This window comes from Austrofundulus limnaeus, unplaced genomic scaffold (genome assembly GCF_001266775.1).
Source record: "Austrofundulus limnaeus strain Quisiro unplaced genomic scaffold, Austrofundulus_limnaeus-1.0 Scaffold48, whole genome shotgun sequence".
NCBI classification, from domain to species: domain Eukaryota; kingdom Metazoa; phylum Chordata; class Actinopteri; order Cyprinodontiformes; family Rivulidae; genus Austrofundulus; species Austrofundulus limnaeus.
Window position 1 is genome coordinate 1,328,756 of NW_013952450.1, and position 19,638 is coordinate 1,348,393.

The 19,638-nt window shown below is 39.7% G+C and overlaps 1 protein-coding gene across 3 annotated transcripts in view; it reads left to right on the forward strand.

Annotated features, from left to right (window-relative positions):
• The first annotated feature begins 581 nt into the window (after positions 1-581).
• Positions 582-19,638, forward strand: part of rab11fip3 (RAB11 family interacting protein 3 (class II)) — a 30,408-nt gene continuing 11,351 nt past the window's right edge. Inside the window, exons 1-5 of one of the 3 annotated variants that reach the window (XM_014008188.1) lie at positions 582-1,252; positions 1,327-3,237; positions 12,069-12,162; positions 14,751-14,827; positions 17,039-17,211. In XM_014008188.1, the coding sequence (XP_013863642.1) occupies positions 1,678-3,237; positions 12,069-12,162; positions 14,751-14,827; positions 17,039-17,211 (1,904 nt within the window). In that variant the 5' untranslated portion in view covers positions 582-1,252; positions 1,327-1,677. Of the gene's footprint in view, positions 3,238-12,068; positions 12,163-14,750; positions 14,828-16,432; positions 16,527-17,038; positions 17,212-19,638 lie in introns of those variants that run through there. The other 2 variants (XM_014008189.1, XM_014008191.1) reach the window with 2 other exon arrangements.

The window sequence follows — 19,638 nt, forward strand, 5'->3', positions numbered from 1 at the left end:
ATGTAATATTTTCCCTATAACTATTACAAAAACACAAAATAAGTATAAATAAGTATTTATATTTGTGTACAAGCTGTTTAAATAGTCAAAAAGCCTGTGTTTTTAGGGTTATTAACGGAGTTTGTGTACTCAGACCAGTAATATTTGGGGTCACAAGTTTTTGCCATKAATATTTTGTGGGTCAGAAGATAAAAAGTTTGGGAACCACTGCAATAAGGTATATGAGTTTCTATATCTGACATGAAGTACTGGAAAAAGCCAGACGGGGGTGCCAACACATTAAAATTACATTTAGAAAAAAAAAACATTTACAAGAAAAGATTTGCACTTAAAACGCTATTGGTAATTATGTTTTGTTTAATTACGGAAAAAATAAAGCTTATACAAACTCTGACCCTCTGATTTGTTCTCAAATGTAAATAATTATTTAATGGGAGATGATGACTTCACTTGATATTCTCACACAGTGATCATTGTGATGAGTGGGCTGAGCTTCTTTCCCCGAAATGCCCAAATATTAGTTGATAGCTGGTGATGTGGTGCCAGTGATACTGCGGGGCATCTTGTGCGCATGCGCGAAACGTCAGCGGTGGATGTATGCGGCTGGAGGAGGAGGAGGAGGATGGGACGCTGCTGATGCTGATGCGAGAGCTTTCGGCGTCTGCGATCCGAACACCGATGGACTGATTCCTTTCACGATGGAGTACCGTGACCTCRCTTCACATTCTAGTCGTTTCCTCGTGATTTTGAACGCGGACTGACGAGACAGGTGAGACCGTGAGACGAGGACGGCGGAGGAATCCGAGGAGGAAAGGTTTCGACTCGTCACTCTCTTCTGGCCTGTCTAGTTTCGTCCTGGACACAGGTGGATTGACGCTGGAAAAAAACAGAGGAGAAAAAAAACCGAAGAAATTACGCTGTGCTGCGAAAAGACATCTATTTATCTTCATTTTAATAAAGAGAGCTAGCATTTTGTTTAATTTAATTTGGCGGAAAAAAGCTGAATCGTTGGCCGAGTTGGAGGCTAATTTGTAGCTAGTCGGTTAGCCGCTTCCTCCACCAATGGCCACGGAGAAGGGAGGAGCTAACGTTCGTTGCTAACACAAAATAAAAGAGGCTAGGACAGATACATGTGCTTTCCCGCTTTTGTATTGATGTTGTAAACCCTGCACCTAGAGGTTATTTGATGTTTGATTACAGCTGTAGACGAGATTAGTCATTCGGCTAAGAAAGCTAATGTTGACAAACACCCGTAAGTAACGTAACGAGTTAATTCGTCTCAAATTGTAAAGGGGTCTCGTGCCATTAAACGCTGCGTCGCTTCAGGTGTGGGACTCACGTCGGCGTTCAAGCAGCTCGAGCCGAAGTGAAGCTTGTTGGCGGCRGATGTGCTGAACAAATTGGCGTCAACCAGCCATGACAGAAAAAAGACACAGTGTGAGTCAACGTGCAACTTAATCGGACCAAAAATGAACACGTTAGGTGACGTCTTAATAAAACTACTATTACTATTTTGTGTTACTTGCCAAACTGTAAGAACTGGCTCGTAGAAAGTTCTGCCACTTGTTTCTATCAGGACCAGAAAAGCATGGCGTTAAAGCCGAACAGCAGTGTTTTTAACTGCGGTCAGATAAAATGTTTTAGGCTTTCTAGAGTTGGTAAAGAGGACTAGCCTCAATGGAGCCGACAGTTGTGTCTGGCCCTTTGGGGCACACTCAGTGGGAGTCCGAGCAGCCATTTCCTCTGGGATTTCAGACGTCAAACAATGGAGGTGTGCTCTGTGCAACYATGAGTGGCCAGACGGGTTTGGATGATAAAGATGGAAGTTTCCCAAAAAGTGAGGAGGAAAACCTTTTTGCGGATGAGCCTTTTAAGCTTGATAACTTTATAAATATATCTTCTTTTTCTTGTGGGGATTTGCATTTTGAGGGAGGACAGCCTGTGGTTTCCCATGCTTCAGTCCACAGTACTCGTTTACAGGAATTGTCTTGCACAGAACAAAACGAAGGACTTGAGGGAATTAGTGACTGCACATTGTGGATGTTTTCTTCCGATTTCTCTGATGTGTCTGAGAAAACAACTGCTAGTAAGGAGCTGACTTTTACACAAAACTCCTCTCCTGAGGGCTCAGATGTCCTCAGTGGCCAGACTGACTTATTGAACATCAGCGTGCCATCTTCTCCAATTTCCAGGAGCGATACAGAGACTAAATTGGGGGATCCGTTTTTGCTAGTAGATTTCTCGGACGAACTTCCTTGTCTCACGCAGGAATCCACGAGTGAGCTAAACCTACAGGGTGTTACTGAGGAGCAGGCTGGTCCCCCTCCCTTACAGACTGTGTCACCTGAAACTGGAGACAAAGGTTTATTCCCTGATCAAGTGACTGCTCTGCCTATAACCTGTAGCACTTCGGTGCAAGGTTTACCTGAGAACTGCCAGCCGTGTAGCCACATCAGCACACTGCAAGAGCATTTCGAAGGATCCGTGCCTTTGTTGGATTTGGACGTTCCAGATTTTGACAGTAGCTTATGCCCTGCCATTCTTGTGTCTGAAGTCTGCTCAGGTACTCAGTCAGAGGTGGCAAATGCAGAAGCCGCTTTAATTAGAAATCTTCCTCAGGAGGAGATAASTGAGAATGACTCACTTGCTCTGAGTTTGCCAGACGAACCCTCTCTCCTGATACTGCCGCTGACTCAAGATGCCTGCTGTCACGATGATCTCACCAGTGAGAGGAACTCTGTGGAGATCATTTCTGAGGATCTGATAGATGATAAGATTTGTGTCGAAACCAGCAATCAGGAAAACGGGGAGATGGCTCTGGATCTGTGCTTGACTRTTGAAGAAGTCCATGATGATGATGCGTCTTGGGACTTAAAACCACACGAGGATTTAAAAACAGGAAGTGCTTTCAGTCCGGGAGCTGAACAAAGGGAATTGACAGACTTTAACCAACTTGAGGATTCAGACCATCATGAAGTGGCTTCTTTTGATTTTTCAGTTCAGGACGTTAACATTTCTTGTCCAGAAACTGGATGGACTAGTGAGCAGACTGTGGAGACCATTTCCTCCTCAAMGATGGTGGGAGACGACTCCCTGCCAGTGGTCTCAGCTGTAAATACAATAGAAGAGGATGTGTCTCCTCTGAAAGCCGTATTTGATGCTTTGGACCAAGATGGAGATGGTTTCGTTCGTATTGAGGAGTTTATGGAGTTTGCAGCTGCGTATGGGGCCGATCAGGTGAGATGCCTTGTCTTTGTGCTCTTTTCCTCTCATAAGGGCCTCCTCTGGACTGTGCATGCTGAGTGAAACTCYATGTAAAATGATCCATGTCTCCATTTATTATTGATTTTCTGTCTGACTCTAAAACTAACACTGCTAGAAGCTTGTTTAATTCAGTCACTTGAAATTCATCCACTAATTTTATTCCTTTCAATGTTTTAGGTTTTGCAGGATCCTACCATTTTAAGCCATTAACCCATTTAATTCTTAGTGGCAAAAGCTAAATACTTAATGWAGAGATTAGAACAAAGTAAATTCTTCCTGTAAGCACCGGGTCCTAATTTTATTATTTAAATGAATTTCATTGGGATTATAAAAGAGCAACGTATTAAATCCATGCCTGGATTAGTATGTCATTCATCTGTTGGTGTGTGTTCAAGAGTTAGGATCTGGGTTAGCAATTAGATAAATCTGTCAACCATATTGTCTGGCATTAATTCAGCCAGGCCTGGATCTCATCCATATGTTCAATGAGAGAGATTCATCTCTTCATTTATATATCCCGTGGTTTGGAATCATCTCTTGTGGCATGACTGTTGCTCCWCCCATGTCCCTCACTTTTCTGTTGTCAGCAGGAGGCCATGTTCTTATTTTTGTAACAAATTGATAGTTGCAACTACTTTTATTACAGTATGTACTTTTTGGCTTTGACTTCAGTTAAAAATTGAAACCTTTGACAGAGGTCACTTTTTTTTACAGCAGAAGCTCGTTTCTGGGTGCTTACGTTTTATACCAATCACTGAGGTTCAGCAACACAATCACATCCTTGCAAATACCACAATGCATGTAAGCAATGACACAACTGTTAGGTGTTTCAGTAAAAATAATCTTTTAAATTATTACATTTCTCTATTAGTAGCTTTTAAACTCTAATGCATTAGCTTAAATAATTCAGGTAAAAATTGTTTGAGATTTTAAAATAGTTTTATTTGTACAGTCTATTTGTGTTGCACATTTTATTTACTTGTTATTCGTAGAATCTTGATTTCWCTTTGACATTGAAGATTCTTTTGAAAGGGGTGTGGGGTATTATGCAAAATCACCTTTTTTTTTAGCTTAATATGTTGTCATTCCCTCATCAAAAACATACCCAAAGTGYTGCTTTGACTCATTCGTGCATCCTTAAATCTCTTGTGGAAACGTGGAGCTGCCTAAATTCTTGCTGGTACAAAACACCTCCTATTTACACAAAGCTCCTCCCTGGAGCTCGGTCTGCAGCCRAGCTACCACCTCCCAGAGCACCCCCTCCCACGAAGCACTGCTGTGAAGATGTGCTGCAGTGGGAGTGTCCGAAATGGTAAAGAGCGGAGGCCAATTTCAAGGCGTTTAGATAGGCTATGATGCAAAGTCAGATTTAATTGTAAAATACACAGAATTTTCATGACAACTGAAGATTTCAATTCAATTTTTCAATTTCAAACTTGTTTCATTCCATAAAAAACAAAATTCTATGTACAATAAAAAAAGAAAATACAAATAAAATGAAATGAAAGGTGGCAGAGAGAAGAAAAAAATCATATCTACACCCTTTTTTCTCAAGTATAAATTCAAACTATAATAATCTTCAGTTAACAAAACAAAACATTGAATCCTTCTAGAACAACAAATTGAATGGCTACATATTAAACCATTTCATATTAAGATAACAGAATTACTTGATTGTTGTATAGAATTTAAATGTGTCTAGAAAATACATAATAAACCCATTTTAAATTGTAAAGAAGGCCAATTTAAATTTTATTGACTTAATGCTGTCATAAATCAAAGTATAAAAACATATGGGTGAATACTTTATATTTTTTATAGGCACTGTAGTTGTAAATTTTAGAGTGCAAGAGATGTCTTTTTWCACCTACATAGGAGCTTTCCTTATGACAGAAAATGGCTGAAACTGCAGCCCAGAATATTCAGGTCTAACAACCACGCAGATGACAAATACTTCATCGCTCACTGGTTGAAACAGTTAGATTCAGTGAGACTTTATAAATGTTATTGCGTTCTCACAATTTTGAATTGCCATCTAGTCTCCAACGATCTCAACCCATTTAAATGCTAACTTTAACAAGCTCATCCTATCCAGTTTTTACTTGTTTTCCAAAACTTTGTTGCTTTTTCTTTACAATAATAAGTCAACTATTACTTACAGTTTATTTAGGAAGCTCTAAGCTTTGCAGTTTTTGAGCAGCATAAGCTCTGGCTGATGCTCCACACATGCATCATGCACGTTGCTGCCTCACTAATGCTTTTAATCCCTCCTCTCCCAGTTCAAAGCGCTTGTGATGCCCCTGATTTGTCCCATGTCTAGTCATAGGTATCTGTGGCTCCCCAACCTGAGAACTGTAAAYGATTAAGAGAAAACACATTTTCCAGTGTCAGAGAGGATCTTTGCTTATTTGCTGTCCAACAACAACTGATCATAAACTTGTTTTTAGGAATGAAAGAACAAAAAAAATTGTTTGTCAATGTAAATCAGTTACAAAATGTGCAGAGGAATGCTGGAGGTTTAACAATTCAGTGAGTTTTCTTTTTACCAGATGTGCTCTATTATTCTGTTAACATTGGTTTCTGGTAGGGGTTGACTACTACTTACAAGTTTTTTTTGTTTTTTTTTTGGTGGGGGGCCTCTTCATCTTATTGGGTGAGAGAATAAATAATTAACAAGACTAAGGACTGATTTCTTGTTCTCACTGTTTTCTGCCTTTCACCCTTGCAGAGAACCKTTTAAATTTCCATTTGGTCATCATCTGAGAGAAGGCAAGAAACAAAACATGCTTGCTTTTTTCTACATTTTCATTTATAGGAAAAAAACCTGAAAGTATACAGACCCGTTGTCAGTAATTGTAGAATTTTTTTCTAATAAATGTAGCCTTTGAATGGATTTKGATCTCGTTTTTCATACACAAGAGTCTGTAAGTCTCATCTAACAAGGTTACATGCATCTTGATTGCACCTTTGGCGAGACAGCAAATGTTTGACTCCACTGATATCAGTTGGAGTACATATGAACGCACTTTTCATATTTGGGCAAGCTTTGCCCTGATATATCCTTGTATTACAGTAATCTGGAGATAAACACAGTTTGAATAACCTTCATGCCTGAGCAAATCYGATCCACAAAATTATACTTTGGGCAAAGGAGGTAAAAAACATTTAAGCATGCGGTTGAGAAAATTACAGAAACAGAAAACCACTGATGCTTGAACATCCATAAAACAATTAGAGATGAGGTTTAAAAGCTAGACCCTGGTGTTAGGAGTTTTAGGTAAACTTATAGAAAGCCTTTTTGGTAATTTAGACAAAATCTTGTGCATAATTGTCCCTGATAAACCTTTTTTACAATATACATTTTGTGATTATTTTTTTTTTGTTTTAATGCTGCACTATTTAAGTCATGAGGTAGGATTTGCATTCTTGCTCTCCTTTACCTCTGAAAATTTCCCAGCAGGAAAGTATTCATGTGGTATTTGCATAAATGTCAGCTGGCACTTGTATGCTGAGCATGCAAATGCTTCCTCTAGAATTATTTTTGAATGTGATAGGGACCATATTTATTCTACCATGCTGCGTTTATTTGAATATTCTTATTAAAATGTAGACACTTTCAGGGTTCACCTACATTAAAAATGCCTTTTGAAAAACCGAACATTCTGCGTGCAGATAAGTTAGATAATTCACTCCCCTGAACTCCCATCCCATAAACAGGCTATTTAATCATCCACACATCCATTTTCTTTACACGTTTTTTGTTCTTTCTGGGTGAGAGGAAAGCTGGTCCTCATCTCCAGCAGTCACTGAGCGAGACACAGGGTTGCAAGTCCATCACAGGGCAACATAAACACAAACCAGACACACAACTGGTGTCACATTCATTCACATCTAAGAGACAATTTAGAGTTACCATTGAACCTAGCATGAATGAATTTGTTCTGTGGGAGGAAACCAAGAGTACCCGGAGAAAAGCCACATGCTCATGGGGAGAACATGCAACTCCACCCAAATGCAGGAGGTGATCCTGTGATCTCGCTGAGAGTCAATAGCTCTAACCACTGTGCCGCCCTGCTATTTAATTATGTTTCTATTCAATTATGATTCTATTTAATTATGATTCTGAAAGCTGCCTCTTCTTTCCCTTATTTTTCTGGGTGAGTTGACGCTCTCTGGAGAAAATCTGTGATGTTTTTTTTTCTTCTTTAGCTTCTGTTTGTGTGAAGTAAACTCATCTAATGGACTGCAGTTGAGCTGAAGAACAGATCATGGCTTGCTGCCATTCAGTTATTTTAAAACTTATTTTAAATGTGTATCAACGTAGTGCATTTAGCTACTAAAAATGCCCTTCTGTCCTCCTGTCACTCTTTGGTTTTAACCCTGACCCTTTACTAAACTGAACTACTTTGTGACCCAACTTTGGCCAGCCTCTACCTCCCCTCACCCCCCTGCTTTTGTGTTCTGCACCACTAATCCACAATGGAATGTCCCATGGTCTAAAACATCCTCGCTCATGAGCTCACTTTTGAATTTGTCTTTTTTTCCCCCTTTTGCTTCACTTTTGCCACCACTATAGGCTTATGATTATGGTAGTCAAAGGTTTTGTTTTAGAATGTTTGTGAAATCCCCTTTGAAGAAGACCGACACTAAGAGGTATTCTTCTTGGTAGGGTTATGCTCGGCAGTGGTCTATGTGGGGGCGGTCAGGCGTGCCTCGGCATTGATTAGAAACGAATACAGGAAACAGAAAAACCACAGCGCCTTTCACTGCTCTGCTACACAATGGAACTGACAGTTGCATTGGGGCTTACTTTTTAAATTTCTTTGTGGCTGAACTTTTAACGTGCACGAGACTCTGAAATTTAAAAAGATATATGATGCACAAAAACCTCTTCAAATATGCCACCTACAGTTTTAAGTGCCAGCCAGAGTGAYTGTCAACAGTTGAAGAAATCTAAAGGAGTACTAAAAATAAATGATTTGAGAATTAAACAACTTTTCAAAATGAATCTATACTCAATTTTTTCATGTTTAAAAACTGGCTTCTTTTGACACAAGCAAACTTGTTTTTTTTTTGGTAGCACTTTGAAAGACAGGAAAAAAGACAGATATAATTGAGAAAAATTCAGTAAATGCAYAAATTCTTAGTTTTTGAGGAACACGTGGACACTTAACTTTTAAGAATGGAACCTTTTAATATGCTGAGTTCTATTTGATCAGCTGTGCAAGAGCATTCTCAGTTCTACTAAAATCACTGCTCACTTCTGTAGTTTTTAGGTTAGAGCTAGAAATAGCCAACAGGCTTCTGCTCACAAGATCTCAGGGGCTGCTGTAGCATATGAACGAGCCAAATGTAGGCCAATGGTTGCTTCCACAATATGGTAGCTTCAAACCTTTGTTTGACAGCCAGCACAGTTGTAAATTTATTAGTGAACTGATGCTACGTTCACACCGAACACGTTTTGAGCGGCCAAAAAGCGCAAAACGCCTCTCGTTGGACGCACTATTTTCAGAACGAAGAACGCACTAGTGTTCAGACCAGAACAAGCGGCAGCAGCGGGGTGTGGGAGGAGCGTGTCCTCGGCGGGTGAAATAAAGATAAAATAAAAGAAAATGGCTTTGATTTATTTACTAAAAAGCAAGCGAACGTTGCGCACGGCAGATAATTAACTCACCAGATGATTCAGAGGCGATTTGTTCGGTAGGGTTGGGCATAATCGTATCGTGTGCGATTAATCGTCAGAAAAACAATCAATTATTTTTTGACACTTGACGATTAATACGATTAATGCCACCAGATAGACTGACTGGATATTTCTCCAGTCAGTCCACTTGATGCTCCTCTCCGCTTTAAATATGACGAACATTAAAAAAAAAGTTGTGTAATTTATTTATCTATCAACACAATTTAAAATTTGATATACAGCCTGAAGTCTGTAATTTTGACACAATTTGGAACAGATTTTTCCAAAAAGCAAATCTTTCCCGCTAAATTGGACATGTGACTAGGACATAAGGATGTCCAGGGACTCCAGGGGATTAATCGTCAAATTAATCGTTATCGGCTAAATACCACAATTAATCGTGATTAATTTTTATTGCCAATATTGCCCAACCCTATTGTTCGGTTAGTTTCGTCACTCCAGAAGCTGCCAGCTGATGGACTTTTTTTTGGTCCCGAGCAGCTGATCCACATCGGTGCTGACATATCCTGCCAGAAAATCCAACTGCACACGGTCGATTTCAGGTAAAGATCTCCAGTCCGCCTGTTATGGTTTTCAGTGGGAGACGCGTCGAGCGGCGAACAGTTCAGATATTTGAACACTGGCGGCGGCTTCCGCAGCGCCGCATGCGCGGAAAACGCTCTGCGCTCCTTCCGCCTTCCTTGCGCGCCGCCCAAAACGTACATGACGCAACGCAYGACCCCTAGAGGCGCGTCYTCATAGACTTTGCATGTGAATCGGCCACTCCTGCCGCTCAAAACGCGCTCGGTGTGAACGTAGCATCACTCAGTCTGAGTGAGGAAACACAATTGAGCGCCAGTGCTTTCCCACTAAAAATAACAGGCATGTAAAAATGTCATAGGAACATTAGAATTAATTCCCTGCTCACACCGCAGTATTTCCACCTCACCCTGTAGAGGTGTTTTTGAGGCGCTGCATGGAACAAAACTATTTCCTGTAAACTGATTCTCCACTGTGAGGTAGAAAACTGAAAGCTATGCTCAGAAGTTAACCACTGACCTTTTATTCAACTCTTAAAATATTTTTACTAAGGTTTTTTTTTCTACTTTATGGAAAGGTATCACAGCCGAGGTGAGAGTTGGACAGGGCTTGATGTCACTGTAAGGCTAAATGTCTCATGCACCACCATTCAGTGAGATCTTGCACTTTTGTATAGCTGGGTTTGACTAATTTTGGTGACCTTAGGATCACATCTCTGCTTTTAGCGGGTGATGTGGTCCTATTGGCTTCATCAGATCATGATCTCCAGCTCTCACTGGAGCRGTTCACAGCCAAGTGTGAAGTGGCCGGGATGAGGATCAGTGCCTCCAAATCTGAGACCATGGTCTTGAGCCGGAAAAGGGCCTTCTCTGGGTCGGGGAGGGGATCCCCCYCCAAGTTCACGAATGAGGGAAGAATGGAGCGGGAGATTGACAGGTGGATTGGTGCTGCGTCTGCAGTGATGCGGGCGCTGTACCGGTCTGTCATGGTGAAGCTTTACCGGTCGGTCTACATTCCTACCTTCATCTATGGTCACGATCTTTGGGTAGTGACCAAAAGACTGAGATTGCGGATACAAGCGGCCAAAATGAGTTTCCTTCGCAGGGTGTCTGGACTCTTCCTTAGAGATAGGGTTAGAAGCTCGGTCATCCGGGAGGGACTCAGAGTAGAGCCGCTGCTCCTCCATGTCGAGAGGAGCCAGTTGAGGTGGTTCATCTGGTTAGGATGCCTCCTGGACGCTTCCCTGGTGAGGTGTTCCAGGCACATCCCACTGGGTGGAGACCCAGAGGTAGGCCCAGGACACGCTGGAGGGACTATGTTTCTCGGCTGGCCTGGGAATGCCTTGGGATTCCCCCGGATGAGCTGGCCCAAGTGACTGGGGAGAGGGAAGTCTGGGTCTCTCTACTTAGGGTGCTGCCCTCGCGACCCGACTCTGCATAAGAGGAAGAAAATGGACGGATGGGTTTGATTAATCAAGCTTAGGTAATAAGCCACAGTAGTTGTTTGAAGACAGTTTATTAGGATTTGCAGCATGTTGAGTCTTCTCAGCGCTGCTAARGAGATCAACTTTGTTTTCATATATAACTGGTATGAACAGAGAGAAGCCACATAAGGAAGAAAACGTTGATCATTTGCTTATTTTTTCAAGGAAGTAAGCTAAAATCTCTGACTCATCTGCTTCATTCCTACTTAATTTTAGTGATATACACTGGACATYTAGATGTATTCTTTAAGATGGCATGTTGTTATTTCTACCACAACAAATCTACAGTAATGCTTAGTGCAGAAGTAGTTTTGCAGACATGGATTAATGTCTCATTTCCAGGTAAAGCCTTTGGGAGGTTTTATTATTCCCACATACATACAAGAAATAAGTACAGGATTGGTTGCCAGGCTACTGAGGGAAGGAAGACGCAGCATGTAGTTGCACTTATGTAACCTATTTTTTTAAAGCTTCTGTGCACAACAGGCTGTATTTCTTCGTGCTATGAATTTAACTGAACATTTGTGTTTTTGGTGAGATTAGATATCCCATAAAACCTTTTCCTTAAATACGTGTTAATATCATGGCAACAAGTATGTGTTGGAAGATCAGAGCCTGCATAGAAAACTTTTAGTGCCATTTCTTTCATTGCTTTTCTTGTTGTAATTCAATTAGTTTAAAGACTGTACACTTTGTTCTGTGTAAAGTCACAGTAAATCTGTTGTTGCTCAGAGTCCAATACATTTAAGCACTTGATRTCTGTAAAATTAGATTTTCTTCTGAAAGTCACAAGTGTTTTATTGGTGACTTTCTGCTCTGTAATCAGAATATATTGCCTTGTTAGCAGTTTTGTTGTTGGTTTTATTTTCTTACCATGGCTTGTATTCTGGAAAAATACTAAGGTTTTTTTTTTTTTTGAAATGTTCTTTTGCAGTGAAGTCACAATTCAAACACTGGTCAATTTACTAGCTGAAAATGTCCTCTTACACCATTTCTTACATCATCTCAAAGCAACTACACAGGGGAAATGGTGGCTTTGTGAGTTTATTTTTATCATTGCCATGGCAATGCTAGTTTTGATGGTGTTATTTCTTCCAGGTGAAGGACTTGACAAAGTTTTTGGATCCCAGTGGTCTTGGAGTCATCAGTTTTGGAGACTTCCATCGTGGCATTTCTGCAATTAGCAATGGAGGTGAGTTTAATGCTTCTCTTTGTTTTTTAGGAACTTTTTATTTCTCCTTTGTTTTACCCTCACCATGACCTAATATAGTTTCACAGACTGAGACCTGGATATTTGGATACGTAGCTAGTATTTTGACACTTAAATATTTCTAAGTAATTTGTGATGAATATAAATTAGAATATTCTTGTTTGTATTTTTTGTATGCAGCTGTGTACAGCACTCACTGGGTGTGTGGGTGTTTCAAAATGTTCTTTTGCTGTTGAGAGCATGACAAAGCTATCTCAACAGTACAACTGATGCCTCAGTCTATCCATCCTATTGATTTCTGTGACTCCTTCCCAAGGCTTTTTGGGTTACTCAGCTCTGGTTACTCAGCTCATTAATAACTTATTCGGTCAAAAGCATGAAACGCACACACATGGGCTGACTGGGGAGCTTTCAAAGCAGGAGTGGTGGAGATGAGGTTTGGGGTCGGGTTTCCTATTCGCTTTAATTATTTACTGTCATGTCCTCTTTCTGCCTTGTTTCAGACTTGTCTCCTCCCAGTTGTCATTGTATTTGTAAAAATCACAGTGAAAGCACGAGACATTCTTGACTTTCATATTTAGACAATATCATTTACCTAATAAAAACGGTATCTAAAAGGAGTTGGTTTTCAGTGGCATATGATCTCCTCATCTCGTCACTTCTGTTTTAATACAACCAGAAATTCAGGATTTTAAAATTCTGCTATGAGGTCTTTTTTCAGTGTTTGTATTTTACAGGCAGTCTGGGCCAATGCAAGGACTATCAAGCACCATATGTACTTTTTTATTCTTAAATAGTTTAGCTGACGCACGTATGAATCTAAGATTTCACTTTTGTGATTTTAGCTGACCATCTTTGTCCCATGTTGCTCTTTAGCCGTCTTTGGTATTTTGATTGAGTTTGGAATTTAATGACTCTTACTTTTCTTTTTCTGGAAAACAGGTTTCCATCACTACTGTAGCTTATGTTTTTTTATACACTTGCTGTAAAATTCAAATATTCTTTTTATTTATTTATTTATTTATTTATTTTTATTTTTTGTTACTTCCAGCCTAGCAATTTATCAGTTGATCTACCAGATCGTTTTACAACTATTGTGATGTGAAAAGAAGGCAGAACCTGCTGTACCTGCTTAGGAATTTAGTTTCAGTGTCAGGCTTATTGCAATCCCCCTTTTCCTCAATTTAGTTTCTGACCCAGTTGYCAAAAGTTTACTGTTAACATAAAGACATGTCTGCAGGCTGTAGAAATGCTGTACACTCTATAGTGGCTCTGGTATGTCCTGAACAACAAAACTGGGTGGAGCGTATGACAGGAGGCTGCAGGTGTTCAGGAGAAAACAGCTTTTTGATGCCTATTACAGTTTACCTGCCCATGAGTGTCTTTGTGGCTCAAAAAGCAAAGGGTTACACAACTCCCAGGGCACCAAACCCTTGGCTTTGCTGGAATTATTTTGTTCTCTCCTCTCAGCAGGATGCTATTCACTGCTCTGTTTACTAGATACAAGAGCCGCAACGGCTGATGGGACTTTCGATGGTGCATCTCAGGTTACACTGCTGGTCTGCAGATACTTCCAGTAGAAAGCCTTTATTGATGAAAATAAATGTGATCTGGGCTTTCAGCAGATTTATACTGCTGGACTCTCCAGTTGTGTTGAAATGTGGGTGTAAAAGTGCCACAGTGTTTACTGTCACGTTTTTCTTAGACTGCTGACTAAAACATGCTWACGTAGTGCAGTTAGAGCTCAGTGTATTAAATGAGCTTTTTGCGAACGCATTGAAAAGAGAAAATGTTTTTTTTTTGCCAATCAAACGTGCTTCTGGGATGACGTTTACAAAGGTTACCACTTTATTGTTAAGTAGGGTGAATTGTTAACCATTGTCCAAGAAACTGATGGCATTGCTGCAGTTTTTTTACTTTATTTATTTTTTATCCAAGTTAAAATAAATCAACCTTTGTTGGAGGCTTTGATATTTATTAAAACTATTTTTACTCAACATTTTGTTGTTTCTTTTATTTGTTTTTTTAACTTAACCTTTATTCATCCAGGTAAACGGTTTGAGAACCACTTCTCATTGACATACGTGACCTGGCATTTTGCAATTTTTTTTCTCAGGTTCTAACATTAAATTTTCTCAGATTCACATTTCCTCAAATTCATTTGTACATTTGTTTTTAATTCATAACATATGATTTTTTGCATAGATAAAATAAAAAGTTATTTTTTAAATGACGTATGTACATGTGTAATGAAAAGAAGAGTTTAGCTGCACACTTCAAAGGCATCATTTTAATGTGGGACTTTTTACAGAACATTTTTGACCAGGCTTTTTATTACCTCTTGTTTTGTATAAATTAAATTTGTTTTTATCGATGTAACCAACTCTTAAGAGAAATAATTTTTGAGCACTTGAGACCGAGCATGAAGAAACTGAGATACATATTGAGTTTCTGTTGGCACAGTGACATCTGTTCTGTTTACTTCAGGTTTATGTTTGCAGAGTCTCTGTTACTGTTTGACTCTGTTTGTTCTGCTCACATTAAACCTGTTCCTGCTCTCATATTTCCAGGCCCTGAGCCACAGCTCTACAGTGTAAACTACAGTCCAGGGGATGGAGCTGTGGGCTGCCCTGAGGAATACGATGAGGTGAGATTCCAAACAAAAAAGCGAAGCCGCTCTTTTGTTTCTGTATATTTTTAAATTGCTATGCTTTCACTCTCTAATCACGCAAACAACAGAACAGCGTGAAGGCCACCAGCTGAACTCTCTGTGCACTCTTGACGTCTTCCCAGTGTAATTCACTGAGTGGCTTTCAGAACTATCATTACCTCTCTGGGAGTGCTCCACAGACTGAACACGCTGGTTTGGCTGACACAAAATAGCGTCTGGCATGCAAGGCTTTTTCGTATTCTTTGACAAATATCGAACAGGCTGGAATGTGCAGAAGTTCCTGAAAGTGTATAGACTGGTGTTTTTACAGTTGTGGTTGACATATTTGGAATTCCTCTCTCCTCTTGTSCACAAAACTTGTATATTTAACCACGAGTATTGCTGGCCTCTGCAGCAATAAAATGCTATTATGTGTCTTTTCAGTGTTAGATATTTGTTTTTAGGAGTTTCTGTGTATGTCAGCGCCCCCTCTTGTTTTGTTTTAGACCTGCAGGTGTTGATGTACATGAATATGCTCCAGTAAAAACACTGTTTTAAAAGCACTGTTTGTGCTTAAATATGTTGCATTAAAGAAAAGCTTAAGTTGCTCACTAAGAATTTAATTTATATGTATGTCTACAGATGTTGCAGCAAATGTATAACATCTACTTCTCTGTAGATAAAAAAAAATTAAGTTTTAATTTCAGTTTACTTGGATAAAAATATAAATATGAGCATAAAATAAATCTTTAAAATTGGATATTGGCACAACTAAAAGTGCAGCAAACCCTGGAAACTAGTTTTTACATTAAATATTCTCACTGCCTTGTTTGCCTTTTACTGGAACACATGAGAAGACTTTCTGAGAAGCTTTAGTTTTTCTTCATGTACACGCCACCACCTGTGTTTGTGGTCTTGTTTTTTTTACTTCCCTCCCGTAACTTTCTGGCAGAAAAGGGTTCCTYTCTCAATGGCGTAGCTGTTCTGTTGCTGTTTGCTTTCAAAACGAGCAAGGTGAGGGTGTCCAGCTGAATCCTGGCATAGGAGAGCCGAAAACACTTCACCCAGAAAAAAAAAAAATCCTTGTAGACACTTTTTCCTWCCGTGGCTGATTTTTCTCATTTTTATCTCTTTAAAATGTAAATCCTTATTGTATCATGGGTTTTCACATGATAATAACCAGTGCCTTTTGTTATCATTGTTTCAAAACACTGTGTTCTTTCTCTTCGGCGTTAACAGCATGTTTGTTTCCTGTTGGCACACAGACGGTTAAAGCAGGTTGTTCGAATGTATAGTCCTCTTTCACAGCTGCTGCAAGTCTGTAGGACATGTCCTAATGTTGTTGACAGAGGGACAGGAAGCGTARCTGCAGGAAAAATTAATGTTCAGCTGATCATGTGGCATTTTCGTCTAGAGCCTGAGAACTGACAGGAGCTGATTGAGCTTTACAGCTGACTCGTGTTACTCTTTAGACTTTGTCTCTGTCTCCGCCCCTTTGACCACCCAGTGAAGCTGAACAAGGTATCGCAGTAATTCCCATTTTACCGGCATAGTTTCTTTGTTAGAGGGAAAGTGAGTAGGCTTTAGTAAAAGTTATTAGTAAGTCTCTCATGGCAGGGCAGTAAAACTGGACAGAATGGTTTTGGATATGGTAAATATCCCTCTGGGTCCTGCTGCTGATACTTCATGCAGACTGGTACGTAATGCTTTGCAACATGACTCACTTATGTCACCTTTTTATTAGTTTACAGCCGTAAAACCTGAGGATGTGTGGCTAACTGTCTCCTAACTGCTTCAGGTGTTCTTTTCTTGTGGGAAAGAGTCAGTATTTTAGCATTTGATTTGGTGCAGACTTAATCTTTTTGTTTGAAACTTTTTTTTCGAGTCGAAGCTTTGCTTTCAAACTGTCTTCTGAAAGTGAAAACAACAGATTAGTCACTCTCTACATTTCATATTGAGCAGTGTTTTAAATTTCAGGCTTTTTTTCCCTCATGTTTTGAGCAACCACTGGTTTTTTAGTGTTTGCCTCAAATAAATGCCAAAGTTGATCCATTTTTCAGCCTTTGTAGACCCATGTTATTTAGGACTGTGTAAACATAGCTAAATTTGCAAATGATAAAATACTATTACCATAAGTTTCCACATTAGTATTGTAAATTATTCTGATTATGATGGATTTATGTGGCTGTTTGTTTTTTGTCATTGCAGCAGAATGAGGTAACAGATAGTGCCTACCTGGGCTCTGAGAGCACCTACAGTGAATGTGAAACCTTTACTGATGAAGACACCGGAGCTCTTGTACCTCCTGAGATGCATGAAGACGTGGAAACRGACAGTGGCATAGAAGCCACGCTGCACGATCCTGAAGATGGTGGAAACAGGTATTGCATGTGTTTAACTATGGCTTGTTTTTCTTGTTTTTCTTGTATACAAAGGTTAAGGTTCAGAATCCCTCCATCATAATGTGGTGAGGTCATTGCTGACTACAAAATTAACTAGAAGTTAGTAKTTTTTATTATTCATCCAAAAGGTAAGCTCTGTAGCTTCTCTGTTCTGAGTTTTCACACCGATCACATGATGACCAGTCACCTGCGTGACCGGTTCTGGATCACTTGGGCTCTATTTGGGTCACTGGGCAGATTAAATGGAGGCAGTAGACTGCCACCAATACAATGACATAATGCCTTTAACTCCTTGTGTACACCAATCTGTAGAAAGTTAGGTAAACATATTGGAGAGTGCACTTCTTCTCTCTGTAGCATATTTTCCATCTAATCTACAGTATACTTTTATTGTGATGATAAAGACTTRTATGATGACAGATGAACCACAGGGACATTCACTTCTGAGGATTTCTGACAAAGAAGTTGGCATATCTGCTTTGTAAAATAAAACATGTCCAGCTATCACAGCTCCYCTCCACACCAGCTCTACCAGGAGACAGAAATGCAGAAGTTGAGTTTTTTTAAGTTGGATTCTATGGAATTTACTACCTGCTGCAGACTAGACTCCTCTTTCTTCACATGAATGCTCTTGCTGATAGTCTTTTGGCCAAACGTGCACAGATATTCAGCACTCTGTATCTGCTGACTGAGTGACCTGTCCTTCCGGCTTCATGACAGATCGGAGTGGTCTGCTTGACATGGAAGCATTCAGACTTCCCAATCCATGTGTGAGGCTTGAATTCCAGGAAGTGTTGATTTAGCTTTTTTTTTGTTTGTTTCCCCTTTTCCCATTTAGGTTTGCTTTGGCCAAGACTAGTATAATTATTTTATACCTCCTTTACTTACTCACTCTATTATTCTGCTGCGTCTGGAGTTTAACTCTTGTACTGTATGACTCTGTGACCTTGACATGCTCTGATTYCAAGTGTCTGTTTACAAAACACTGTGTTTCGTTTGCTAGAAAGTMCAGGCTTTTCATTTTATCATTACCTTCATCAATTACAACAAAGAMCAGTGTTGGTGAAAGCTTTTCTTAAACCTTCAAGTTAGGGTTGATGATCGACACTAAATGGTCATTATTGATGAAACTGAGGTTCTACAACATGTCCTGATCAGCTGTGTTGACCCAAAAAAGATGCTGCACCAAATGAGGTATTAAGAATAGGAGTATATACACTGAGCAGCAGATTAGGAATCTAACAGGATTAGTCCCTCCTCCTGCATCTGTCCCCAAACACACTTKGCTCCTGAACAGTCAGCAGGACTGTCTGTCAGTTGTTGCTGAGCCTCAAATCTGATTAAGACGATCACAKTCAACCTGCTACTGGTACAGCCTCAATTCTTTGGGGTAGCAGTGGTGAATGGTGGCTCGTTAGAAACTCGGTTCTTTCTTTTCTTTTCTTTYYYCCYCYCCAAACTGGAGAGTACAGGTTTTGATTTCAATTGGTGTACCCTGTAAAACTTCAGGATTCCACTCTGGTTGTCAGGAGTTTTAACTCCAGTTGCCCCGAGGCTTTCACGCCAGGGCAGTGGAGGGCGTTTAAAGATGCGTTCTCTTTCTTCACCATCCCTAAATGTGAGGGACCTCGGTAAAAGGCCATGTTATAAAAGACAGGGTAAAGGGTAAGTGCCTGTAAAGTTAACTGCTACTATTGAAAATATAAAACCTTTTTTTTCCCCGTCATACTAAAAAGCTGAGGTTGAATCATTGCTTTTATAAACGAGATTAAAGAGCTTTTTTTTTTTGGCATTTGATTGTTATATCAGGGAGGTTATTTCAGTAATGGCATTACTCATGTTTAAAAATGTGAGCAATATGCTCATCTGCTGAGCAAGCGTGCTCTCTCCCCCTTTTTTTTTTTTTTTTTTCAAGTTAGACATCCTCATCCTGTGGACAACAGGAAGGGCAACCCTTTGAACTTTTTGTTAGACAAAGACCATGAAATTCAAATTTTTTTTTTCAAATTCATCTCAAAGTTATGCCATGACACCAACCCACAAGTAGCTGCTCATTTGTGTGGTTAAACTAGTGAGAGACAAACTTTTGAGTCTTTTCTCCATTTTAGCAGCTCTTTGAAATGTCCTTAATGTTGYCTTCATGGTTTAACATTAGAGGTAAAGCGTTAGACATGCTTCAGCTAAAGCAGCCTTTGGGATTAATGTGAATTAACAGATTACCTTAGAGAAAAGGTTGAACTTGTCTAGATTGATGCTCTTCAGGGGTAAAATGAACGGTGCCTGTTTGAGATTTTAACTAACCCACCTACTCATTTTTAAACTTCTGTTTCTTGATTAGTTTTACTGTAGTTATAGATTTTATATTCATAATTATGTGACTGTTTATACCAGGGGTCTGCAACCAGT